The following is a 22,722-nucleotide window of genomic DNA, read 5'->3' as shown; positions in this document are numbered from 1 at the left end:
GGTGGTATAAGTGCGAGGAGGCCTGAAAGACAGTCACTCTTATTTTTTGCATATACCTTCTTTTTGCCCCTTCACTTTCGTTGCACTGGAAAAGTAAAATGACGAAAACGTCCCAGGCCAGAACCTTATCAACGTTGAAAGTTTGATCGAGATGGGTCGGAAGGTTCTATAGTTATTAAGTTTTATTCATTCACATATATGTTCAGGGCTATGCTTCAGGGCTACTCACTTGCATAATACGTAGGTCGAAAAGAAAATCAAAATAATTTCAGCTAAACAGAATAGCACTCCAAGTATAATCTTCTTGTCTTTCTTCGAAAAACGAAAAAGTACTATGGTGGACTTGGGGTGTTCTCCAATTCAGATCTTCAAATTTATTTAAAATCAAGAATGATTTAATCTATATTCTTGGGAACTTACTGTTGCACCAACACACACATATGCAGGGTGTAACAAAAAGGTACAACAAAATGTCAGGAGTGGATTCCTTATGGGTAGACAAGAAAAATCGTTTATATGACCGAATGTCGGAAAATGCATCATTGAACAGAATTATGGCCATTGAGCCGCTTAATGGGGGAAATAGTCACATTCTTTATCCTTTTAATGTGACCCAATTTAAACCTCAGAACCCCAGACGCTAATTAAGCTAGGAAGATGTATTATCGTATCTATGTCAGGGGTGCCCACAAGGGAGGGCTATGACGCAAACTGCGTCATTGAAATATTTGGGGGGGGGGTTAAAATCTATATAAATATGTTTGATGAGGGGGGGTAAAATTAATCGAAAAGAAGATTTTTTCATGGAAGAACACCTACGGATAGACAATTGGGGGGGTGCGTCATAGATATAAGGGGGGTGGGCACCACTGTCTATGTATTTATCGATCTATCCAATATATGTCGGATAGATTGGGGTATTAAAAGAGCATTTTCCTAGCTCTACGAAATCGGTCTTCAAGGCGGTAGTCGCACCAGTAATGACATCTGGTAGCGTTATTACTTAACACACATAGTACGAATAAACCTTGAGACCACAAATTGCAAGTTTTGCCACGGATAAGTTGGTAAGGTGTTTGTGTGTTGAGTGGAGACCGCGGATTCGGATCTCGGATGACACAGGTATGTTTTCCTTTCAACATACGTTTCTATATGTTTATAGTTATTAATAATTGCTTCATTTCATTTATTGTAGTAGTGGAGGTTAAGGAAAGTCAGGAAGGTTAAGATACATATATGGTCGCTTTATCCATATATACAGTCCAGAGATGGAGTGGATATATATACAGATCGATCGATCTATCCAATATATGTCGGATAGATTGAGGTATTAAAAGAGCACTTTCCTAGCTCTACGAAATCAGCATATATATACAGAGGCGTATCCAAGGGGGGCCTATAGGGGATACAGCTTCCCTTGACGCTCAAATATACACTGGATGAAATGTTATTCAATCCTGCTTTACACTAAATAAAACTGCAAAGTATGGTTTAGCCCTTCACTTGGTCATATCCTGGATCCGCCACTGTATATATATGTATATATATATTGACTACAGTAAGTCCCCAGGTGTACAGTTGAATTCATTCTTCCTTTTAACCTACAGAAAAAATGCTTTGGTTTACTGCTGCAGATGGCGGTCCTGAAATACGAAGTTGATAGAGAATTGAACAGAGTCAGAATAAATTTGACAATGAGAGTAACAAAAGTTAGACAGGTCATCACTGTAGGGTAATTAATAAGGAAAAAAACGTAAATTAAATTGTAGAATGCATGTTTTCGTGGATTGATGCGATGTGAGGCAAGGTGACTATAGAGCATAATCCCAAAGAGTTTAAAACCCAAAGTATTAATAGGTAACTTAGTATATGTACTGGGGTATTATCATTGGGTCACGCCGGAAAAACCGAGCCCTGCGGGGATTCTAATCCCCTTCAGTCGCTAACGCTCGCTCAGTTATGTTTCATACTAAAGATAAATCGCTTTTTTATCAATAAAGTGGTGTGTGTGCAAATTGGACTAAATACTACGTGACATTACGTCATCTCGACTTGTGCAACGTTAACGTAAAATTTACCTCACCCTTTCTGAGGACATATTTAATTTGCAGGATTGTTTTAGTCATTATTGAGTAGTGTGTAGTTTGCAACCGTTAGCAATTCCAAGGAACTGATTTAGCGCGGTAATAGTATGCTGATTTATACGGATGTACGAAAGAGCACAAGAATGAAAATAAGAAATATTTGTGGTTAATAGTGAAGAGTGAAACCAAAAATGAAATAGATGTAATTGTAGGTAACATATGTGAAAGTAAGAACAGGTAAGTTTTAATACAACGCCGAAGAAAGATTAATGTGGGTTTTATCTCGGCCGCAACCTGTGGCAGTTTAGCCAATGCTTTTTATGAAAGAAAAGGGCTTGCTAACCATAGCTGGTTAAAGGACGTAAATAAAATTCAAACTTCAAATGGAACTTTGGTAACTCGCAGAAAATCGCTGATTTAATAACACGTTTTGTAATAGCCGGTTTAATGGCAGATTGATGAACATACTTGATATGGCTTGTGTAGCACAGTAGACAACTTTTGATGCTGTCGTTCTAAGGGATTTGTGTTTGACTCTCAGCCAGAGTTAAGGGTTATTTTTTCATGGAATTAAACATTGTAAATGAGGTTCGCGATTTACACTGAAGAAGAATTATCCCATAAAGGGAGAAAAACCGAAGACTGACACAGGTGGAAAGGATAAAGACGCTGACTGTTTATCCTAAAGCGTTAAAATTTAACTTATTCCTATGATTTTGGCTCTTTCCTTCTTTTCTTATTTTATTTCACTTCCAATACGTTTTAGGTCTTTGCATGATGTGAAATATTATTTTTGTTTTCTTTGAATTAATTCCTATCTGTCAGAACTTAACATGAATGGAATTTCTGCAGATTTATCTATTGGTTCTTACTGTAAGTGATGCTCTCAGATAGTAATACTTTTTCCTCGAAATTGAGGAATATTCTGAAATGTTATGTTTTCGGGCATGTTTTTGCTGTGATGTTGGATGTCAAACTATCAGTAAACAGTGAAACTATTCTCCTACTGGAAAAATGTATCATTTCTTATATATCCAACCTCCAGGTTCCAAGGTTTACTGGTTGTACAAATACATTTACATTCTTCAATATTATCTTCATTTTTGCTTATGAAAGTTCTCAACGTTTTGGTATAGTCTGCATTCTGGATAGGGCACTTTCGTTGTTGAGCTTTGTTACCACTCGGGTCCCTCACTGGAAGCTTTGCTATTGCATCGAATCATTTTCCACGGAGTGCTTCCTAAAATTTGGGAAACCAATCAAAGTGTAGTTTGCTCTAATCAGGACTACATGAAGAATATGGAAGTATTTCCCATTCATATTTGTCTAGCGCTTCCCTCAGTTTGGCGAATTTCTGTACGCAAAACATTTTAAAGAAACAACTTCTAACATGCTCATGTTACAAACGTCCCACTGTGACACTCTATTTGTAGCTATTACGCAATTCGATCATACGAGAGGATGACCATGAGTTTAGCCTTTGTTTGTTGGTGTTGGAATTACTTCGGGCGTGGAGAGTCGGAACTTTTCCATTGTCCATGTCTAAGACTTCAGTTCTGTTTCAAGATCTCGTATCCAGGGTTAATGAATTGCAGCAAACCTTCGTAGAAACTGATCTCCTTCTGTTCGGTAACGTTGCAGATTCTTCTTCCATTCTTTTGCGACATGCTTTCTGCTCGTCACTCAGGCGATGCTGTGCCCAACGGGCAGAGATTTTTCTTAACTTTTAGGTTTTCAGAAGTGATTCTGCAAGTTGAAATGACAGACGTTCTGGCCTTTTATAATACCTTCTCAAATCTTTGTCGTCGATTCTATCTTAAAATGTCATTCACAATGATTGCAGAGCTCTAGTTAATTGAAGTTGATGGTATTCTACTCTTGGGCTGCCTACAATGCTCATACAACATTCACTGAAACGACATGAGCACCCTGATATAGTGCTATGATCCACTACATTATTTCCACAAACCTCTCGCTGCGCGTTGTAAATTTTACAGGTTATTCTCTTCATGTAAAGCTTCGTAAAGTTTCGTAGAGTTCCCTCGTAGAGCACGGAAGCTAGAAATCCGAGTTTAATCCTCCTCTGTCTCACTCATTGAATTTTCCCAGCAAAAACGAGATTTTATTTAGTTTTGTTCTAAACCATTTCCATGTATTTTGTATGAGTTTTATTTTCTTTTTTTAAAGTTCTTTGTAGTACATTCGCTACTATGGAGGCAGAGCAATTTAGTTACAAATGTATTTTTGTTTGGAGAGCGATCCTGATTTCTGAGTTGTAAGGAGTATATCACATCCTAGTTTAATGTACCAAGTATTTCAGAAAAAACAACGTGTGATTATAAATCGCAAATCAAACTTTAAAAAAAGGGGGAAAAACCGAGAGGAAATATAGGCATCCATTGCGCATAATGAAATGGAGTCTACAATGTGCAAAACTGGGCTCATGGTGGTTACGAGCAAAATTTTAATTTGAAGGTGCCAACATGAAAGATCTCATTCGAGAAACCTATTTTCAATCATATATCTGATAGAATATTTTATCATTTTCGGGAAAGACACATGGTACTGTGGGGTAGGAAGAGCGTTCCATTTGATATCACAGACATATTGCTATATCGTTTTTGTTTCGTGTTTTATAAGCACTGATATTGTATTTAAGATATTCAATATTGGTAGCGAATCAGTAAATATAACGTCGAGAGCTCAGTTTCATCCTTAGGTATAGTTATATGACCTCCCTATAAATAGCGAGTTCCCACAAGTTTCCTAACTTAATACATTTAATCCGTCTGCAAGTTGACCTAAGGATTAAAGTTTCTTTCAATGTTGGGATGATATCTTCAAAATACAATATCCCTCTCTTTAAATAGTCCATTCAGATTTTCAATTGTTATATAGTAACTTTTGCTGTCATCAACTAGGCAACGGTGAAAAATACGACCCTATGTATTTGCTATAATTACTGGAGATAGTTGTTGTACCGCAAAATAACAGCATTGCATATGCAGCTAACTCATGCAATGACGTAACTGTATGGTAATTTTACTCAATAAATACTATAAACTAAGGGGTGTACAATATAATCGTCCATATGGAAGGCATTGTACAGTATTTTATATCATTCTGGTCACATTCCTTTTAAATATACAAGCACCAACGCACAGCATGACAATTAAAAGAAGAGTAATGTTACCAGAGGTTATTTATAAAGTAGTATAATATGCGTCATATGTGAACACACAAATACTGTTATAGAGGGCAATTGTACTACAAATCTAGATTTTAATGTTCATTTACATTTTAATGTTCAATCTTTAGCGTAATTTTCACTTCTGTTCATTTACTTACATACTTTTCTCCTCCTTTTAAGGGGCGTGTTTTTTGCAAAGGAAAAGTATTCCCATCTTCACTCTGCCCTGAAGCTTTATGAAATCAAATGATAATCGGTAGTGACTAGGTAACAGAGATAGAGGGTGTTTGTCGCGATTACTTTCACCTGCGTACCATATTCATACTCCGTGACGCATCTGTTTCCTATGGAAGCTGTCCCATGTTAGCTTCTTGAACTATAAGATTATGTAAAATCGTAATGACCACGCAGTAGAGGTTGGAGCGCATTTTTCGCCTTTGTTTCCCTTTTTGCGTATACATACTGTCATTGACACGCCTCTTCCCTACGGACACAAACCCATGTAAGCTTCCAATTTCGTTCCGTTCAAATGGGTGAAATGTTATTTTCTAGTGACCACCTTGTAGAGGTTTGTACGTATTTTTTCCAAGAATAATCGCTTTTGTGACATGATTTTTCAGCATATCATAAATCTGTATTCAATCATTGTTAAGCATTCTAGGAAAGAAACAAAAGATGTACAACGATTTCTTCTAGGTTTGATTGAACTATAATAGGAAAATTGTGAGATTTTGTCTTTCTAAAGTTAAGCTGCAAGTGCATGGTGGCTCTGTTGTAGAGGGATTACCTCTGGTGCGTAGGGTCATGGTACGATACCCGGTCAAGTAAAAATGCAGTGCATAACATCCTATCCGTGGTTTGTTCGGATACTGTAACTTCGTTTCATATTCTCATCCCACTAATTCTTCTACCATCAGTTAACCATTGTCCCCCTTTGCCTAAACTGGATAATACGAAATTAATATGTCGCGTATAATTTACAGAAGCACTGAAATATTCTTACAAACAGAATGTTTACACTGTATTTGTTTACGAACGTACCCACTTTTGCTAACCCGCCTTTTCCTACAAACATCTCGCCATGTTTCACTAGTTTGTCCCTGGCCTGCCTTGTTAAAATACTTTCTTATTTCTTTCTGCCCATCCAGTCTAGGTAATTTCATTCATTTAACACTATACTCGTTTACCCGCTAGTTCACTGTGATTGACTCGTTCATAGACCGGCCAGTTTCCCCATTCCTACCCGATCAGATATATTTCTTGCTTTCAGTGGCCAACTAACACAGGCTCTTTATGTTTGTTCTGTTGTAGCTGTTATGGCATATATCTGCATGCTGCATTTATACCCCTAACGTTAGAGACATCATTAGGGATTCTGCGTCTGCCCAAATAGCAAAAATGAATTGCAGGAAACTTGCAGCAGATTTGCAATTGAAGTCTGGCAAACTTGCAGCAGACTTGTGATGCAAGTCTGCAAATTTGATAAAAGTTTAATGCAAACTTCCTAGTTGACGCTCTTTGAACTTGCAGAACGCCTGCAGTGCAACTGTATGGTAAGTTTGCAAAGCAAGCTTCTGCAAGGGGTTTACTTGAATAGCAAACCTACTGCAAGTGCACAGCAAGTCGGCAGTAGGTTAGTGCTGCTTTGCCGCAAGTCTCTGCAAGGATACCATTTGCACTGCAAGTCTATAGCAAGTTTGTAGTAAGACTTCGGCAAATAAATACTTGCAGTGCAAGTCTACAGCAGGTCTTCTGCAAGTGAGTGTAGTAAGTCTTCTGCCGTTATATACTTGCATTGCATTGCATGATTTTTACAAACCGAACATTTACTGTATACGAATAATCACAGAGTATATTTTCTGAACAACTTTGTCAAACAAGTTTAAAATATCAATTCTCTCTACATACTGGATACTTATGTAATTATCTTATTTATTCACTTGTTTCCATATTTCACACACTTCGAACCTACTGGAAATGGCGGCCTAGCTGGGAGATTTCTAAGAATAGACTTGTGTGCCATCTGTTGGTAGAAACTAGAACTGACAGACTTGCTACAACGTTGCAGCAAGCCTCCGAGGCACCTAAAATCTAGCAAGTTAAAATCTAATATAGTGAAAGACTTGCTGCAAACCAACATGCTATTACGGTATCAATCCACGAATGCAAATCGCTTCTTGAAAATTAATTTGTAGGTTAGTTGGAGTTGATTTCGTGGTGAATGAAATGCATAATGCAAAAATGCAAAGTTGTGAATGCTAAAATAGGATAGTAGGTATAAATGTTGGATAATCAGAAAACATTTGCAAGCTTTTAACATAACTTACTCTTAAAATTGGTAACTATTATTACATATGTTTTTATTGCCTATCCTAACTTATATTCAGGAGAAATAAATTAAATTAAAGAAATAAATACGTATGATTATCAAGAATCAATTATTCACAGCATACATTACAAAATTCATAAAACAGGAAAAGTCCATACTTTAAATAGTTTGCTTTATTTCGACTGTTACAGAATACAACGTCTATCACGGATGTACCATATTAACATTTCTACAACGCTAAGGAAAAATACGGAATTTTGAGATAGCGTTGCCCTCTTGTACAATCCGCATCAAAAAAATGCGACAGCTAACGCCGTGGATTAGGCCACCCAATATACAACTTCTTATCCCATAATCGTGTCAGGTAAACAGATACCCCTCTCGCCTCCTTTCTTCTCTCCCATACTGTAATTAGCTAACAACATGAGCGCAATTCTAATCTCAAACTACACATGTATTACCTTCGATACAATTAAATAACAAACCGAGAAGTAACAAGATTCATAGATTAATGTAGACAGATGCTGAAACACACACAATGAAAAACTGAAACCAATGAATGTCTATTACACAGAGATTCAGTAATGAGGCAGAGAGAGAGAGAGAAGATATAAAAAGAAGAAAAAGTAAAAGGAGAACAGATAGAACTGTGGAATTCAAACGTAATAAGAAAAGAATCTAACATTATAAAGTTCCGTTTCAAGAACTCCAACACTAATATAGAAATAACATTTGTTTTTACATATTTCTTTCAAAACTATTCGAATATATAGAGGATGCTTTTAACATTCATTATGTTACTTTCATAAATGATAACATACTAAATTTTGCAGTAGATCAACATATCTCCGAGACTCATGTAGGATAATGTCAAAAGTTTAACACACAGTTGCTTTGTTTCCACCTGGTTCGATTCCAAATTCAATAATGTTCATTGGACGTAATCGTCCAAAACACATTATCATATACCCACTAGATGGCGTTGGTCATATCTTCCATTTCAGAATACTAATGCAAACTGAAGAAAGAAATGAAATTAAAACAAAAAATGAAACAAAAAGAAAAAGATAGAAGGAAAGGGAAAATTGAATAGTGGTATTTTACTGCTAAATTTCTATCAGAAATACTCCATATTAAAAGTCTAAACTGTATCGTAATCAAAAGTTACAAATGTTCAAAAGGAAAAGTTCATGTTCCTCATAAATGTAGCATGTTTCAAGTTTGAACGTGAATAAAACACATTGAACTATAGAAAGGGAACAATTTTTTTGTCGAACTATTAAAAATAAAGTTTTGTTTTCAAATACCCAAAGAGGTTACAATTTTGTAGTCTTATTCAAAGATGTATCTGTTCCGAAAACTCAACATTGATTTCATCTCTACCGGATATAATAGAATTTGCACAGATAGAATGAACACGCTAAGAGATCAAATGGATCATCGTGTCAGTCGGATGATGTAGACCACCGTTGGTTCGTGGATTCAAATCTGTAGTGACCCGGTAATTCGACTGAGAATCGGTAACGCAGAGGATAGAAAAGAGATTTTACTAATTCCCTTGCGTTTTATCAGTATTTCTGTGGGAGGTGAGAAGGACTGGGGGTGTTATCTCCAGAGCGCGAAAGACAAGACCACGGAGGAACCTGTCATTTGTCGACCAACTGATCGCAACCTATCCTAAAACATGGAGGGTGCTATAAGCAAAGTGACTGTCCAATCAACAACTAAACCCTTAAGGCCACATTGAAGCTAAGGGGTTACCGTACCTCGTGAAGGCTGCTATTAGCTGAGGTTTCACACAACCGAATAAATGAATAACCTTGGAGGCTGCTGTAAAGTTAAGGGGTTATCCGTACCGCATATTATAACCTAAAACCTTGATCATTATAGAGAGTCTGTCATAAGAACTTCTGTAGACATATAAGAATTAATTATATAATAAAATCGATGAAAGGATAAATGTTGGTCCATCGTTGACTATACCCGTAAGAATATTTCAATATAAATATATCGCTTAGAAAATATATTACAGGTAACGGTTTTAACTATGTACATAACGAGGACATAGTTGTATACAATTTAATATAATTTATGATTTTTAGTTTCAAATTTAACCGCAAGGAAGCAACATTTACAATTATTATAGTTTTCGGTAAAACATACCTGCATCATTACGTGGTTCACTTCCAATCAATAGATCTGTGCAGTTACAAAGTTTCATCTTCCCTTCCACCTGGCATTGTAATATGCACGCAGAAAAGCTATAATATCGATATGCCCACATCTTTTCATTTTCATCTGGAAATCTGCATTTTCTAGATTCGATAGGCAAATTCCTTACATCTTCCTCAGCTTTTTCCTTTACAACAGTAGTTTCCAGCATATACTCTTTGTCCAGTTTCAAGAAGATAGATCCTGCTGAAGACCCAAATGTTCGTTCCATCGGAATTTCGTATTCTCCCAGAGCAATTAACTAAAAGAAATCATTGAAGCAAAATACTCATTTTTCTTCAACAGCAAACTGTAATTTAACAGAGGTACACTATATACAAAGATCAGAATTTAAAATCCCATATTATACATTTTCAGTTATTAAAAAAGATGATGTAAAAATGTGGTAACATTATCATTTACTCAATTTATTCAGATGTCCTTACTTACGACCAGGTAAATTTCTGTAAACGGAAAATATTATGGGATGAAATTTTGGAAAAATAAAAGTTTGTTGGGAAAATTTACTCTTCCTTATCTCTGAACATTTCAAATATTAAAACGTCAATAGTAATTTTAATTAAACTTACTGTATAGTACATTTAGCAGGGCCATTAAAATGTTCATCATAGCTTTCAATCCATACGTTTTCATGTGAGACAAATATCGAAATATCTGTGACAGATTTCAAGATTTTATTTGAAGGAAAGGCACAGGAGGCATATAATACACCAGCAGCATATAATATTAATCATATTATTTCTTAGCAGAGCACTTGCTTCCTATCTGCCCGAAGTTGGAAAAATTGTAATCTTTTTAAATACTAAACCTCTTTCGAATTTTTGCTTACTTCATACATTTACAGCTGACGTTATAAAATCTGCCCATCTCTATAAGATAATGATAATCTACGAAAAGGTTGTTTCGAGAAACAGCCATTTAATGTTTTAGAAGCTTACTAATTTCTTAAACATATTGAAAGTGTTTCAAACTGTAGTAAACTAATGATGGGGTTCATTACAAATTACATATCAATTAGTATGTGGCTGAAACAAATAAAAAGGAGTACAATCGTAAGAATTGTAGAACGAGTTTTTGGGTCAACTAACATATGATATACATTTATATTGCACCAAACTGGCGTTTTCTATTGGTTTGATACGAAATATTGAGCGTCATAATTATGATATCATTACAAGTGAAAATGTGAAGAAATTAAAAGGAGACAAACAATGAATATGTGTACAGGATTAGCATTGTGATGTTTATAATATAATCATATTTTCTGCAATAGCATTTCACGTTTTTATCAAGTGTACGCAGTGTAGTAGTATCGTAATACCTTATTCACCATTACTATCCTCTGCATCGAAAATTAACTTCTTGTAGAAGCCCTGATGTCCAGGAAGCACGAAGGCTAGCCAAAACTGTAAGTGGGTGTACTTTTGAAACGAAATGGGAACCTGGAAGTCGTATTTGCAGGGGAGTTTATTTAAATCGATCTTAGGTTGATGTTTTTAAATTTTAAAGTCCAAAGATATGCTTTAGTGACCTTAAATTACAAACTTCTCGAAAACTGAGTTCCTGTCCATCCGTAACAATTTTGCGTTTCGTAAAGCAAACATATCTTGCAACGGTTGCACTAATTTCGTAGCAATCGTGGAAGTGTAAATAAACTGGTATCGCAATTGTGTTTTCTAATAGCCTGATCTGAATCACAAGATAAACGTCTATTACAGCATCATATAACTTTTTTGAGCAGATATCAGTGTTCAAAAACAAATAATTTCTACTTTTCGTGCACGATTAGTCAAGCTCAAGCAAACAAGACCAGATTTTATCTGCACATCCTTTTGCTACATTTTCGGATGATACATACATAAATCCCTGTCCAGAAGTACAATGATGTATTGATGAGTTGTAGGTCCAAAGCATCCGTTCATAATATTTGAAGTGAGTAAACAATTTTGGAGTTGGAAGTGCCTGCTGAACCTCTAAATCTATTACCTGATCCTATGGATCCAAACTGTCTCCTACTTTCTTATTTTTAAATGAAGTTGTACGACTTTCACCTTTTAGAACGTGTAACTTAAGACTTATTTTTAGACTTATCTTAAGACTTATCTTATAACTTATTTTTAGCTTCTGTTTGTTCTCCGACAGAGATTTTGATCACTATTTCGTCCCAGAAATTGCATGCGTCACAGCTATGGCTCTTTACATCCTACGTTATAACTACAACAAAACACTCTCCGGTACTTGTCGTCGATTACTGGAACACTAGAATTTTCGTGCTCTAGGGCTGTTTTTAATTGCTTTATGGTGATCTCTTCCATATTGGTACAAAGTATGAATGATAGATTCAAAATACAATTCGTGAAAAACGAATTCAAAACAAAAATCTAAATACCTGAATTTACCAAACGAATCATAAACAAATAAAATTCCAAAAGTAAAATATATACTACGACTATTAAATTCTTCAATTAAAATATTTGAAAATAACCACACTATGTTGACACGAATCATTTATAAACTAGCAGCACATATTAAATGTCAAACTTTCCTAAAACACTTCTAAATTCAACAAAGGTGCATACTTGTATGTCAAGTGTATGTGTTGTATGAACTCAATCCACTGATGGGTAACTATTACTGTGTACGCAATGTTAAAAGTTAACAGAAAAGGTTTTCACAAACTATACTATTTTTCTTTCTAAATTTATATCTAATCTAACTCATATAAAGAGTATAAACAAATGTACATTAATTTAGTTACATTTTGTATTTATTTACTTGCTCAACTAACTGTATTCTTGCTATCTCAACACGAACTTCTCTTCGACACGTCAATTAACAGAAATTGGCTCTCAGTACTGCAGAAGCTAAATCAAATCTAAACACGTTACATATATGAATATTAAGCCCTGAATTGTCAAACATTGCTGTAAGTTTTTTCACGTTACAGTCATCATTTGGTTGGAATCGTATTTTTGTCGTGAACCTGATTTCCTGTAAAGACAAATATGCTACTCACTTTCCTGATTCCCCCTGTATACCTTCTTCTCTCTCTCGTTTTCTCAGCTACGCCGCAAGGAAAAGATTGAACTATACTTATATACTGTCACAACCGAAGCTGGGGAACGGCGAATATCAATAAAAGCACCGTAAAGTATACAAATATCTATATAGATCAATTGGACGTGAACAGTAAGCAAGAAATGACCATGAAAGTAACTAAAATCTTATTTTATAATGTAAAACATATATAATAATAATCACTGAAAATTAAATTACAAGCAAAATGACATCAATCATGCAAATGATCAAAATTTCTACTTCTGATTTATAAGGCCGTTTAATAAGCGCAATCTTTATTGCATTAGGTAGCTTATTGTCGGTTGAATTACGTTTATGACATTCACTATGATTTTCGACCGGTCAACCCAAATGGAGGTTTTTGTTCCTGCACCGACTCCCGAATAATCACAGCGGTCCGCATCTGGTTCCGTAAGCGATGGTTCATATTCGTCCACACCGATGCGTTTACACTGTTAGGTATAATGCTCTGGATCTTCTGTTGACATCACAAGCGGCACACGATTTCCAAATCATGAGAACACACTAGGTATCTAGAAGTTTGCGAATATCAAATAATGCACTGTCCGTGATGTTCAACTAGTTACAACACTAACAATAGGCTGGGGAGTTCGGTTCAGCACATTAAGTTATTTTTGCACTGAAATATAAAAATATAACTTCCGGATAATATATTTTAGGTGGTTATATGCGCATATTGCCTGGAACACTGTCGTGGCTGTGATGTCATCTGGGTTGCAAGGGACAGCGGGAAAAGGCGCGGCTTTAAGCGACAAGGGGAAATTCTTTCTTACTTTGTTCTGTTAAATGATATCGAGATTGCCTAACTGTAGTAGTAGGCAGCTGTACTACACAGCTGTACTAGTTATTACAGAAAGACTATAGGAACTAATATAAAATACTTTAGATTTTCTCAAGAAGAGAGGGGATGTCTCCAGAAATGGATTTTAGCTTGCACGTGACAGGACAAAATAAAAATAACATAATGTAATTTTTACATAAAAATAATATATAAATGCAATGTTAAATGAAATTATATAACCACGATTTCATTATGTAGTTTCCTTTTACTATTAGTAGTATGTAATAGTAGTATATAAGGCTACAGTAGCTTGTTTTGATTCTGCATACAAAAATCCAATAATAATTTAAAAAGACGAACTTCGAGGTACGACCCGTATTCGAAAACATGAGGTAGGGGAAGCGACGGAGATGATCATTTCTATCATCGTTTCCTTCTACATAAGATATTGAGACAAAATTTTGCCCACAGAGGCAGGCATGTAACTCGAGAAGGGAGGCACGATGATCTAGGAGTCTTACCTCCCTCGAATTACGCATATGGAGCATTGAAGACGTTAAAGTAGTTCAGATCCCATTTTATTCTGGAGGTCTGCATTCCCTGTAGCCTTGGTGCGGAAACGGGGACGTGTCAGTTCAAATTAACTAACGAATGGAAGGTTCGTAATTACGATTAATGGTTAGAAGGATATATAACAATGTATTAGATCAAGAGAATAAAGTATCCACCTACCATGTAAAAGCGACATTGTCGGAACATTTTTCTACTCAGATTTTGAAATTTTTGTTAATCGTAACTTTTGATAATTATATATACTTACTTAAGGGGCCCCTCCAGAATTACAAAATTAAGAATATCGCAGTAAATATAGAAATATGGTAGATTCTCGAACAATCAAGGAAGCACTGTGGCTCAGTGGCTGAACGCTCAACTGTTGTGCAAGGGGTATGGGTCCGCTTCACGATCAAGTGAGTTTGTAGTGTGCAACTCGTGTCCATGTGTTTCTCGGGGTACGCCTGCATTCTCATCCCACCAAATTCCACATAATCATTCACTTGCATTTGTCGTTTGTCTTTTTTTAGTTCATGAGACAAAAAAGAGAAAACTTATCAAGAAAATGAAGAAAATTATGTAATTTTATAGTTTATATGTTTCCTAGCCTAGCTGTAACACCCCACATTTTCTTATCCTACGCCTATTACTTTGTTTCTTTCTTGAAATAGTCATGTTTTTACAATTTCTTTGTTTGAGTTGCTTCGTATATACATATTTATTTCTACAGTATGGCGCTAAATTCGTGGTACAAAAGCAGAGGAGGGATTCCTGAAAGTAAAACAAACATAAAAGTTCCAATAAACATAGGGCGAAAATCTCATAGTTTACGTGTTATGGGCTGCCGAAAACATGAAAAAATGAATTTTAAAGGTTTATAGCTCCAAAACTATGGGACCTACTATAATCGGGTCAAAACTTCACTTAGGAACTAGTATGTGCTCTATCCAAAAATACATGTTTTAGGATCCTACGGTACTCACGCAACAACTTTTAACCCTTATCCGGGCAAGACATTTTTTGTAACGTAAACTGGCAACCGGGGCCTATGAAGCCCAGTATTTATATTAAGTGCAGAATACACAAAATCAATGCCTATTGTCACTTACTGTTTAGACAAGTTAGAATGTACCGGTATATATTTTTGTCAAGTAGCGAAACTTCGTGTCACGCTTTTGTAAGCCGCCAAGCAGAATAGCAAACCCGGCCCAGATATTTTTGTAACGTAAACGGGCCACCGGGGCCTGTTAGGCCTAGTATATATTTTAAGTGCAGAACACTCAAAATTCAATGTCTGTTGCCGCATACTGTTCCGACTAAAGGTTACAATAGTCACGTGTTCAATATATAATTATGTGACAATTTTATCTAATATTTGACAGGAATTTCACTAAAGTTATACGGAGCCTCCTAGGCCCCGGTTGCCCGGTTACGTCAGGAAAAGATTTTCAAATTAAAAAAAACGTTAGCTTTACCAACTCGATATGTTCATGATTTTAACTTCGAGGAAAGATAGAACAATTCAGTATTTTATGTCTTCAAAATATGTATGGTTATTGAGAAATTTTAGAAAAATGAAGCTACTGGGCCTAGCAGGCCCCGGTTGTCCGGATAAGGGTTAAGGTGGTACTTGGAAAGTACTTTATATAATAGACTCGTAGTAAAACTCCCTATATAAAAATTGTTGCGGAAGGACATTAGGATTCTGAAACACGCATTTTTCGATAAGCCACATACTAGTTTCTAAGTGAAGTCTTGATGCGACTACGGTAGGTCCCATAGTTTTGGAGCTATGGATCTTCAAAATTCATTATTTCATGCTTTGTGCAGCCTAAAACACATAAACGATGGGGTTTTCGCCCTATATTTATTGGAACTTTTTTGTTTGGTTTACTCTCAAGAATCACTCCTCTGCTTTTGTACAACGAATGTAGCGCCATACTGTATATATTTTTAGAACACGATACTGTATGTGACGTTCTATTTCATACAAATGTGTAATAATACAATTTGTTTTGGTTTGAAGGGCAAAGCGGAATAAGCATGTGAAAACTGCCCCCAAGTATATCTGCACCAAATTTACAGCATCGATTAATATTTATGAGAAATTCAGTTTCCAAAATTTTTAACCCCACAAGTTCTTTTGCAGGGATGTCAGGAGGCGGGAAGGAAAATTGAAATTATTATTTTTTCTTCTGAATGGCTCAACCGATTTGCATAAACAAGTTGTTAGGTGTTCTCAACAAGAGAAAAGTCGGAAAATATTTTTTTGGATTTTTTTTCGGTTTGTAAATTGAAGTCATTTTTTTTAATTTTCATTTTTTTAGTGGAAGACTAACTGGAACACCCCCATGTTTTTGCCAGTTTTGTCTTAAGAGGGGCCCTAACAACATATATTGTTTTCATTTTGTTTGCAAATGTACCTCATACTGAAAATGGCAAATGTACATAGGTCATCACCTATGTGGTATACGTATGATACACACTGTACACCAGTAGGATAACCAATACCTTTGAATGGGGGGATGAAGTTATAACATTTGAATTTTATGATAATAAGTATTTTTTTGTTAATGGTAATTGGTTTCTGAGGATGAAGGAGCTTCTCGACTCTGTTTGCACCTCCCTTAGCTAGGCCACTGCTGCACATCAACTGAAACTACACACTCCCGCATTTTGTATTAATGTTGCACATAATCAATGTTCTGTGATATATATAAATCTTTGATTAGTAATTGTTCAGGTTTTGTAATACTTGGTTAATAATATGCCTTTTGTTAATAAGTATTTATGTGCTTGGTTTGTTTCGATTTATTACTGTATATTTGTGTTTAATATGATCAAATAAAGAATGAATTAAAATAAATTAATCCTCGTCACTGTTTTCGTCCACTACTGGAACATTTTCGGCTTTTGTGAACATTTTACTGAGTATTTCAGCTGGTCGAATGAGTTTCGGTAAGTATCTCGCATCTTATAAATAATACACAATAGGAGAACGTGAGAACAGCAGCAACAGTCCTGTTCATGAAAACCGAATTTGTTCCAGTAGTGGACGAAGAGAGTTATGAGGATTATTTCTTTTTAAATTCATTATTAATTTGACAATATTAAACACTTATATACAGTAATACCATCGAAACAAAGTAAATACATAAATACCTATTAACAAGCATATTATTAATCGTTACAAAACAAGAACATTACTAAACAAAGATCTGTATATATCACAGAACGTTGATTATATGTAAAATTAACACAAAATACGGGAGTATATAATTTCAGTTGATGTACAGCAGTGGCGTAGCCAAGGGAGGTACGAACAGGATCAATAACCCTCTTCATCCTCAGAGAACAATTACCATTAAGACAAAAAATACATGTTATCATAAGATTCCATTGTTATAACAACTTCATCCCCCCATTCTAAAGTATTGGATATCCTATTGTTGCACAGTATCATACGTATACCACATAGATGATGGTATGTTGTTAGGGACCCTGTCAAGACAAAACTGGCAAAAAATTGTGGGTCTCGCAGTCTTGCACATTTTTTTTTGTAAAATTAAAAAAAATTGACTTCAATTTTCAACACGAACGTTTTGAACGTTTAATGTATATATCATCAAATGTATATATGCAAAAGTTAAATGTTTAGATTTTCCTCTGTATATCGGACTGTAAATAATTTATATTGTAAATAGTCAAAGATTTTGTGTTTGTTTTATTAATCCAAGAATAGGTAATAATAAACTATAACGGTAGTCAGTAAAACAACAAAATCAATTCACTATTTTCAAAGTTAAAGAGGAACAAATGATGTCTTGGGTCTGCGAGCCTCGTTGATTAGTTAAGAGTAATGGAAGGTGTTGTGTCTTGGACACATTTAGAATTTTTGAAATGTTGGTGCTAATTGTCAGAATTTTCCCTTAATTTTTTGTATACTTGAAGTGCTATCTCTTCGGAACAAGATAGGATGATTTTTAAATATTTTACATAATTGCAATAGCTTTTATAAGATATAGTAAGAACATATCCGTTTTGTTTACAGGTTCATTATGTTCATGTACTATTCAACAGACCCTCTTGTACGTTTTGAAGAAGTGATAATTACTAGACTTCTGCGGTAATAGCATTAAATAATAGCATTAAAAGCAACGGTCAAAATACTATGCGAAACTCCTTTGGCAATAATGGTGAGATGGAAATTACGTAAAAATCCTCCCTGTCCTGTATACGTACAAATCTAGAAAGGCTCTACAGAACTAGGAAACAAGTGTTCTGAATATAACATGGAATGGATAGGTCATCGGAAGCCAGTACTAGTCTGGCATAGTAAAGTCCCTTCCGAATCAAACGTTTTACCGTTGATTTGCGTTCTATATTTATAATTGAATCATAATTACTGAGGAAACATAACGATGGAAACGTTACTTGTTTAATACAAGATGTCTGGACGTTGATTGTCAATAAAGTATTCAACTAGAGTATTATTATACTCCTAACTAAGTCGGTCTATATTGAGCGAAAGCGCATGAAGAGAATTCACTCTGGGCATTAACTACCATGGAAATATTAAATAATAATATAAAGGCTTACTAAAGTGAAATGATACATGAACCGTCAAAACGTTGTGAAGAGAACATGCACCCCCCCAAAAATACACTTTGGACTTCAAAACATGAAAGTTACCAAAACACTGATTGATTCTTACTGAAGATCAACTGCAATACGCAGCTGCAGAGGATGTAAACACTTGTCACTTCAGTTCTGAGTCAGAAGTAGAATATTCCTGGGACCGGAACTGTCTTGATTTCGTTTGGTTTGTCCCGGTGTCATCTTCAGAAATAAAGTTGTTTTTGCTTTTTTGTAGAAGCAGGATTCTCTTTCCTTGTTTTGTTTTCATATAATGAAAGTCAGGTGTAATTGACGCTGGTGCTTTTTCTTCTTGAAAGGTCGAAACTTCCTGGAGGAGGAATTAGATGAAACAATAATTAGAATTTAATGGCGCTTGGTGTGTCTTGAACACCTGCAATTTTTGAAGAGTCATTTAATAACATTCATATGGATTGTAAGGTCGGCAAAGATGGAAACAAACGTGTATCAGATAAAACAGGTGACAGAGAGGGGTCTCAGTTGAAGTCCAAGGTGACCGTCGGGAGACCTGGAAAGACCCATGAACATTGCACTTTTTCAAACTCGGTCATACGGAGTGGGTATTGTTTAGCGAAGTGGTAAATTTTCCTTTCTTTAAGGGACAATTAAAGATAGCATGTTACCTTGATTGGCATGGAAAGCAGTTGCTTAGCTGTCCTTCATACGAAAAACTGATTCTGCACCGATGCAAAATAATACGAGACGGGGTACGTGTTTGGAGATATATATGAATAACTCGCAGTGAGCTGTCTATAACAGAAGGCAATGGCGCATTCCATAATTGGGGCTCAACTTTTCAACCAGTTCATAATGACGAAAATGTTCTTCAAGGATCTTAAGAGTTCATTCTAATAGGTAATGTACTCACGTATCAATTTCACGGAATCCCCGACTGTTACGATCTTGACGTCATTAATGTTACCGTCCGAAAGTTGAAATTTAAGAAAAGGAGGAGCGGTTGATGCAAACTCTTCATAGGCACATTGTTTTCCAAATTTAATTAAAATTATATATGACTCTGCTTGTAATTGCAGTGCTCTTAGATACTCAAAAATACCAAGAAACTGGTAGACTAATCATAGATATATCTGGCTGGGATGTGCAATAGAACTGCGAAATCTCCGGTCAAATAGTGATCGAAACTGTAGATCTTTGTCATATTCCATATCTTGATTACTGAATAAACTGCTAAACACTAAAAACTGAAGGTGCTTCGCATAAGAAAAAATAAACTTATAAAGTTTAAAATAAAACTCAAGGCACATTGATGAATGTAGGAGTAGCTATAACTACACACAGTCAGACCACTAGAATCAGCTATGTGATCTGCTAGAAGACGCAAGCTGAACAGATTTACCGCATCACTTCTTCTCCCAACTAGACTATTAGGTAATTAAAATTGTAGCATATAAGACCATACACAAGATATTAATATAATATAATATAATATAATATAATATAATATATTATAATGCTCGTTAAGACGTTCCTGATGTTAGTGTTACAATCACTTACTCGATCTTTCCTTTTTTTAAAAACTCAGAAACAAGTTACATAGTCCTTCGTTAATGAGAAAAATAACACGAATATTTTGAAGTACAGATTATCTCATCGTTTTTTAACGATAATCACGCTTTCCGTTACGATTATTATCCCTCAGCTTAACTTCTAATTTCCCGAAAAAAAAACACGGCAGATATTATTTACGCATCTTTGAGTTGTATCAACATGTGCAGAAATAGAATTTTCTATTTTGATCTTCGGTAACAACTAGTTTATTTTCTTACCTTTGTATGAGTAATTGTTAGCATAGTAGTAAAGCATAAAACTCATATGCCAGATACCAGGGTTTGAATTACGTCGTAATATTTAGTTTTCTTTGTTGGAAGGTATTGTTTACGTAATTGATTGTTTACGCTTTATTATTATTATTATTATTATTATTATTATTATTATTATTATTATTATTATTATTATTATTAATATTATTATTATTATTGGAAAGTCTAGACTGGGCTTCATGTTTTATATTTTACGGAGTCTCTGGTTCAACTTCAAGTCTTTTGTTGATAAGGATGGTATATAAAATGATAAATTACTTTAAACATTTATACTTCTAGCTGAAGTAGCAGTAGAAGAAGTACTCGTAGTGGAAATATGTAAGCAATTGCAGCGAAACCTTTGTGGTTGATCATTCGTATATTTCACCCGTACTAACGTTATGAATTGTTGTTCGCTAAACTCGTTATATATACAGAAAGTATGAATCAAGGTTAAGACGGCTGATGTCATTTTTTGTAGTTAACGTTTCTATTCCTAGTGCACTAAAGAAAGTTGCCTCAACACTAAAATCGAGGGAGATAGAATTTTTTCTGTGTTATTTTACATTGGAAGTATGGAGTTTAAAAGAAGATGAAAAATTCATTTTACACGCAAAACGGGAATCGAACACACGACCATCGGGAAGTGAAACCAACGCTTAACCCACTACTCTAAGACACCGCTGAGAACCAAGGTGAGAACTTGGTGTGAAATGTCTTCTGCAAATTGCACACTTTTACGGTTCTAATAACGTAAAACTTGTCTCAGTCTTTATTAAATAGCAAGTATGATGAAGAAATAATTATCAAGGGCATCAAACCTATATTGTCAAAATAAATTGTTGAAAATGACGGTTACTGGTAGTATTAATAAATGTTGTTGCAGCATTTAGAAAGGGGCCAGGAAGTTCAACGCCCTACATGAGCATCGGATACACAAAAGAGGCTAAATTGTTTTGTGAAACTGCATACTAAATATATCTCTTTGGGCATTTCTTCATAATTATAATCTTTCACGAGCCATTAATATGCATTCCAGATAATGCAGATCTACATTTCTTGCTGTCTACCATAGGTGTCCAATCTCGCGAGCCCGATGCTCGTGAGCTCACCACTGTCGCTCAACCTGGCTTGGGCTCACAATTGCACACGCTTAGCGGGCTTGGGCTTACGCTCAATGAAATAAGTGAGCTCGATTCCGACTGAGCACGAGCCCACTTGAAATTAGTGAACGCGAGCTCCAGTGAGCGGGAGCCCAATTGAGAAAGTGAGTGCTAGCCTGAGAGAGTTCGAGCATAGTTAACAGAAGTTATCATGAGCCAGAGTGAGCGCGAGCCAAGTTAAGAGAAAATGATGGCGCGCTCAAATGAGCATAAGCTCATTTGAAAGTACAGTTGAAAGAAACTAGAGCGTTTCCGAGTGAGCGAGAGCCTTGAGAGAAATGAGCGCGTGCCCGATTGTGTGCAAGCTGAATTAAGAAAATTGAGCTTGTGCAAGAACAAGCGCGGGCTCAACTGAGTGCAACTCACGATGAATTATTTGGTTCACAGTTAAAAAGAAGACAGGAAACACATTCCATGTGTAGAATTGAAGAGGAAAATTGAAAGAACTTTACAAAAAAAGTGCATTCTTGAGGGCTAATCTGTTTTTTTATTGTCCAAAGTAGTTCAAACACCTTTCGATAGAAAGTCGGCTTTTTCATGGTTATTATGAGGGGATGATATTTGTTTGAGAGAGGTACACGTTTGTTTTATGTTTTAGTAACAACTACCATGGCCCAAGTTTTTATAATAATAATAACAATAACAGTAATAATAAAAATAATAATAATAGTTTTATTATTATTATTATTATTATTATTATTATTATTATTATTATTATTATTATTATTATTATTATTATTATTATTATTATTATTATTATTATTATTATTATTATTAAGATCATACAGTAAGGAAACTGTTTGACCATGGAAACTA

General features: G+C 35.3%; 1 protein-coding gene across 1 annotated transcript in view; it reads right to left on the bottom strand.

Moving 5' to 3' along the window:
- LOC145668190 (sodium channel protein Nach-like) overlaps positions 1–22,722 on the bottom strand; it is a 141,169-nt gene that overhangs the window by 76,171 nt on the left and 42,276 nt on the right. The window contains exon 4 of the mRNA XM_081735834.1: positions 9,767–10,076. Within this exon, the coding sequence (XP_081591960.1) occupies positions 9,767–10,076 (310 nt within the window). The remainder of the gene's footprint in view (positions 1–9,766; positions 10,077–22,722) is intronic.

This window comes from Thermobia domestica, chromosome 1 (genome assembly GCF_964235325.1).
Source record: "Thermobia domestica chromosome 1, izTheDome1.hap1.1, whole genome shotgun sequence".
Classification (NCBI taxonomy): Eukaryota; Metazoa; Arthropoda; class Insecta; order Zygentoma; family Lepismatidae; genus Thermobia; species Thermobia domestica.
This window is presented reverse-complemented; position numbering and strand designations above follow the sequence as displayed.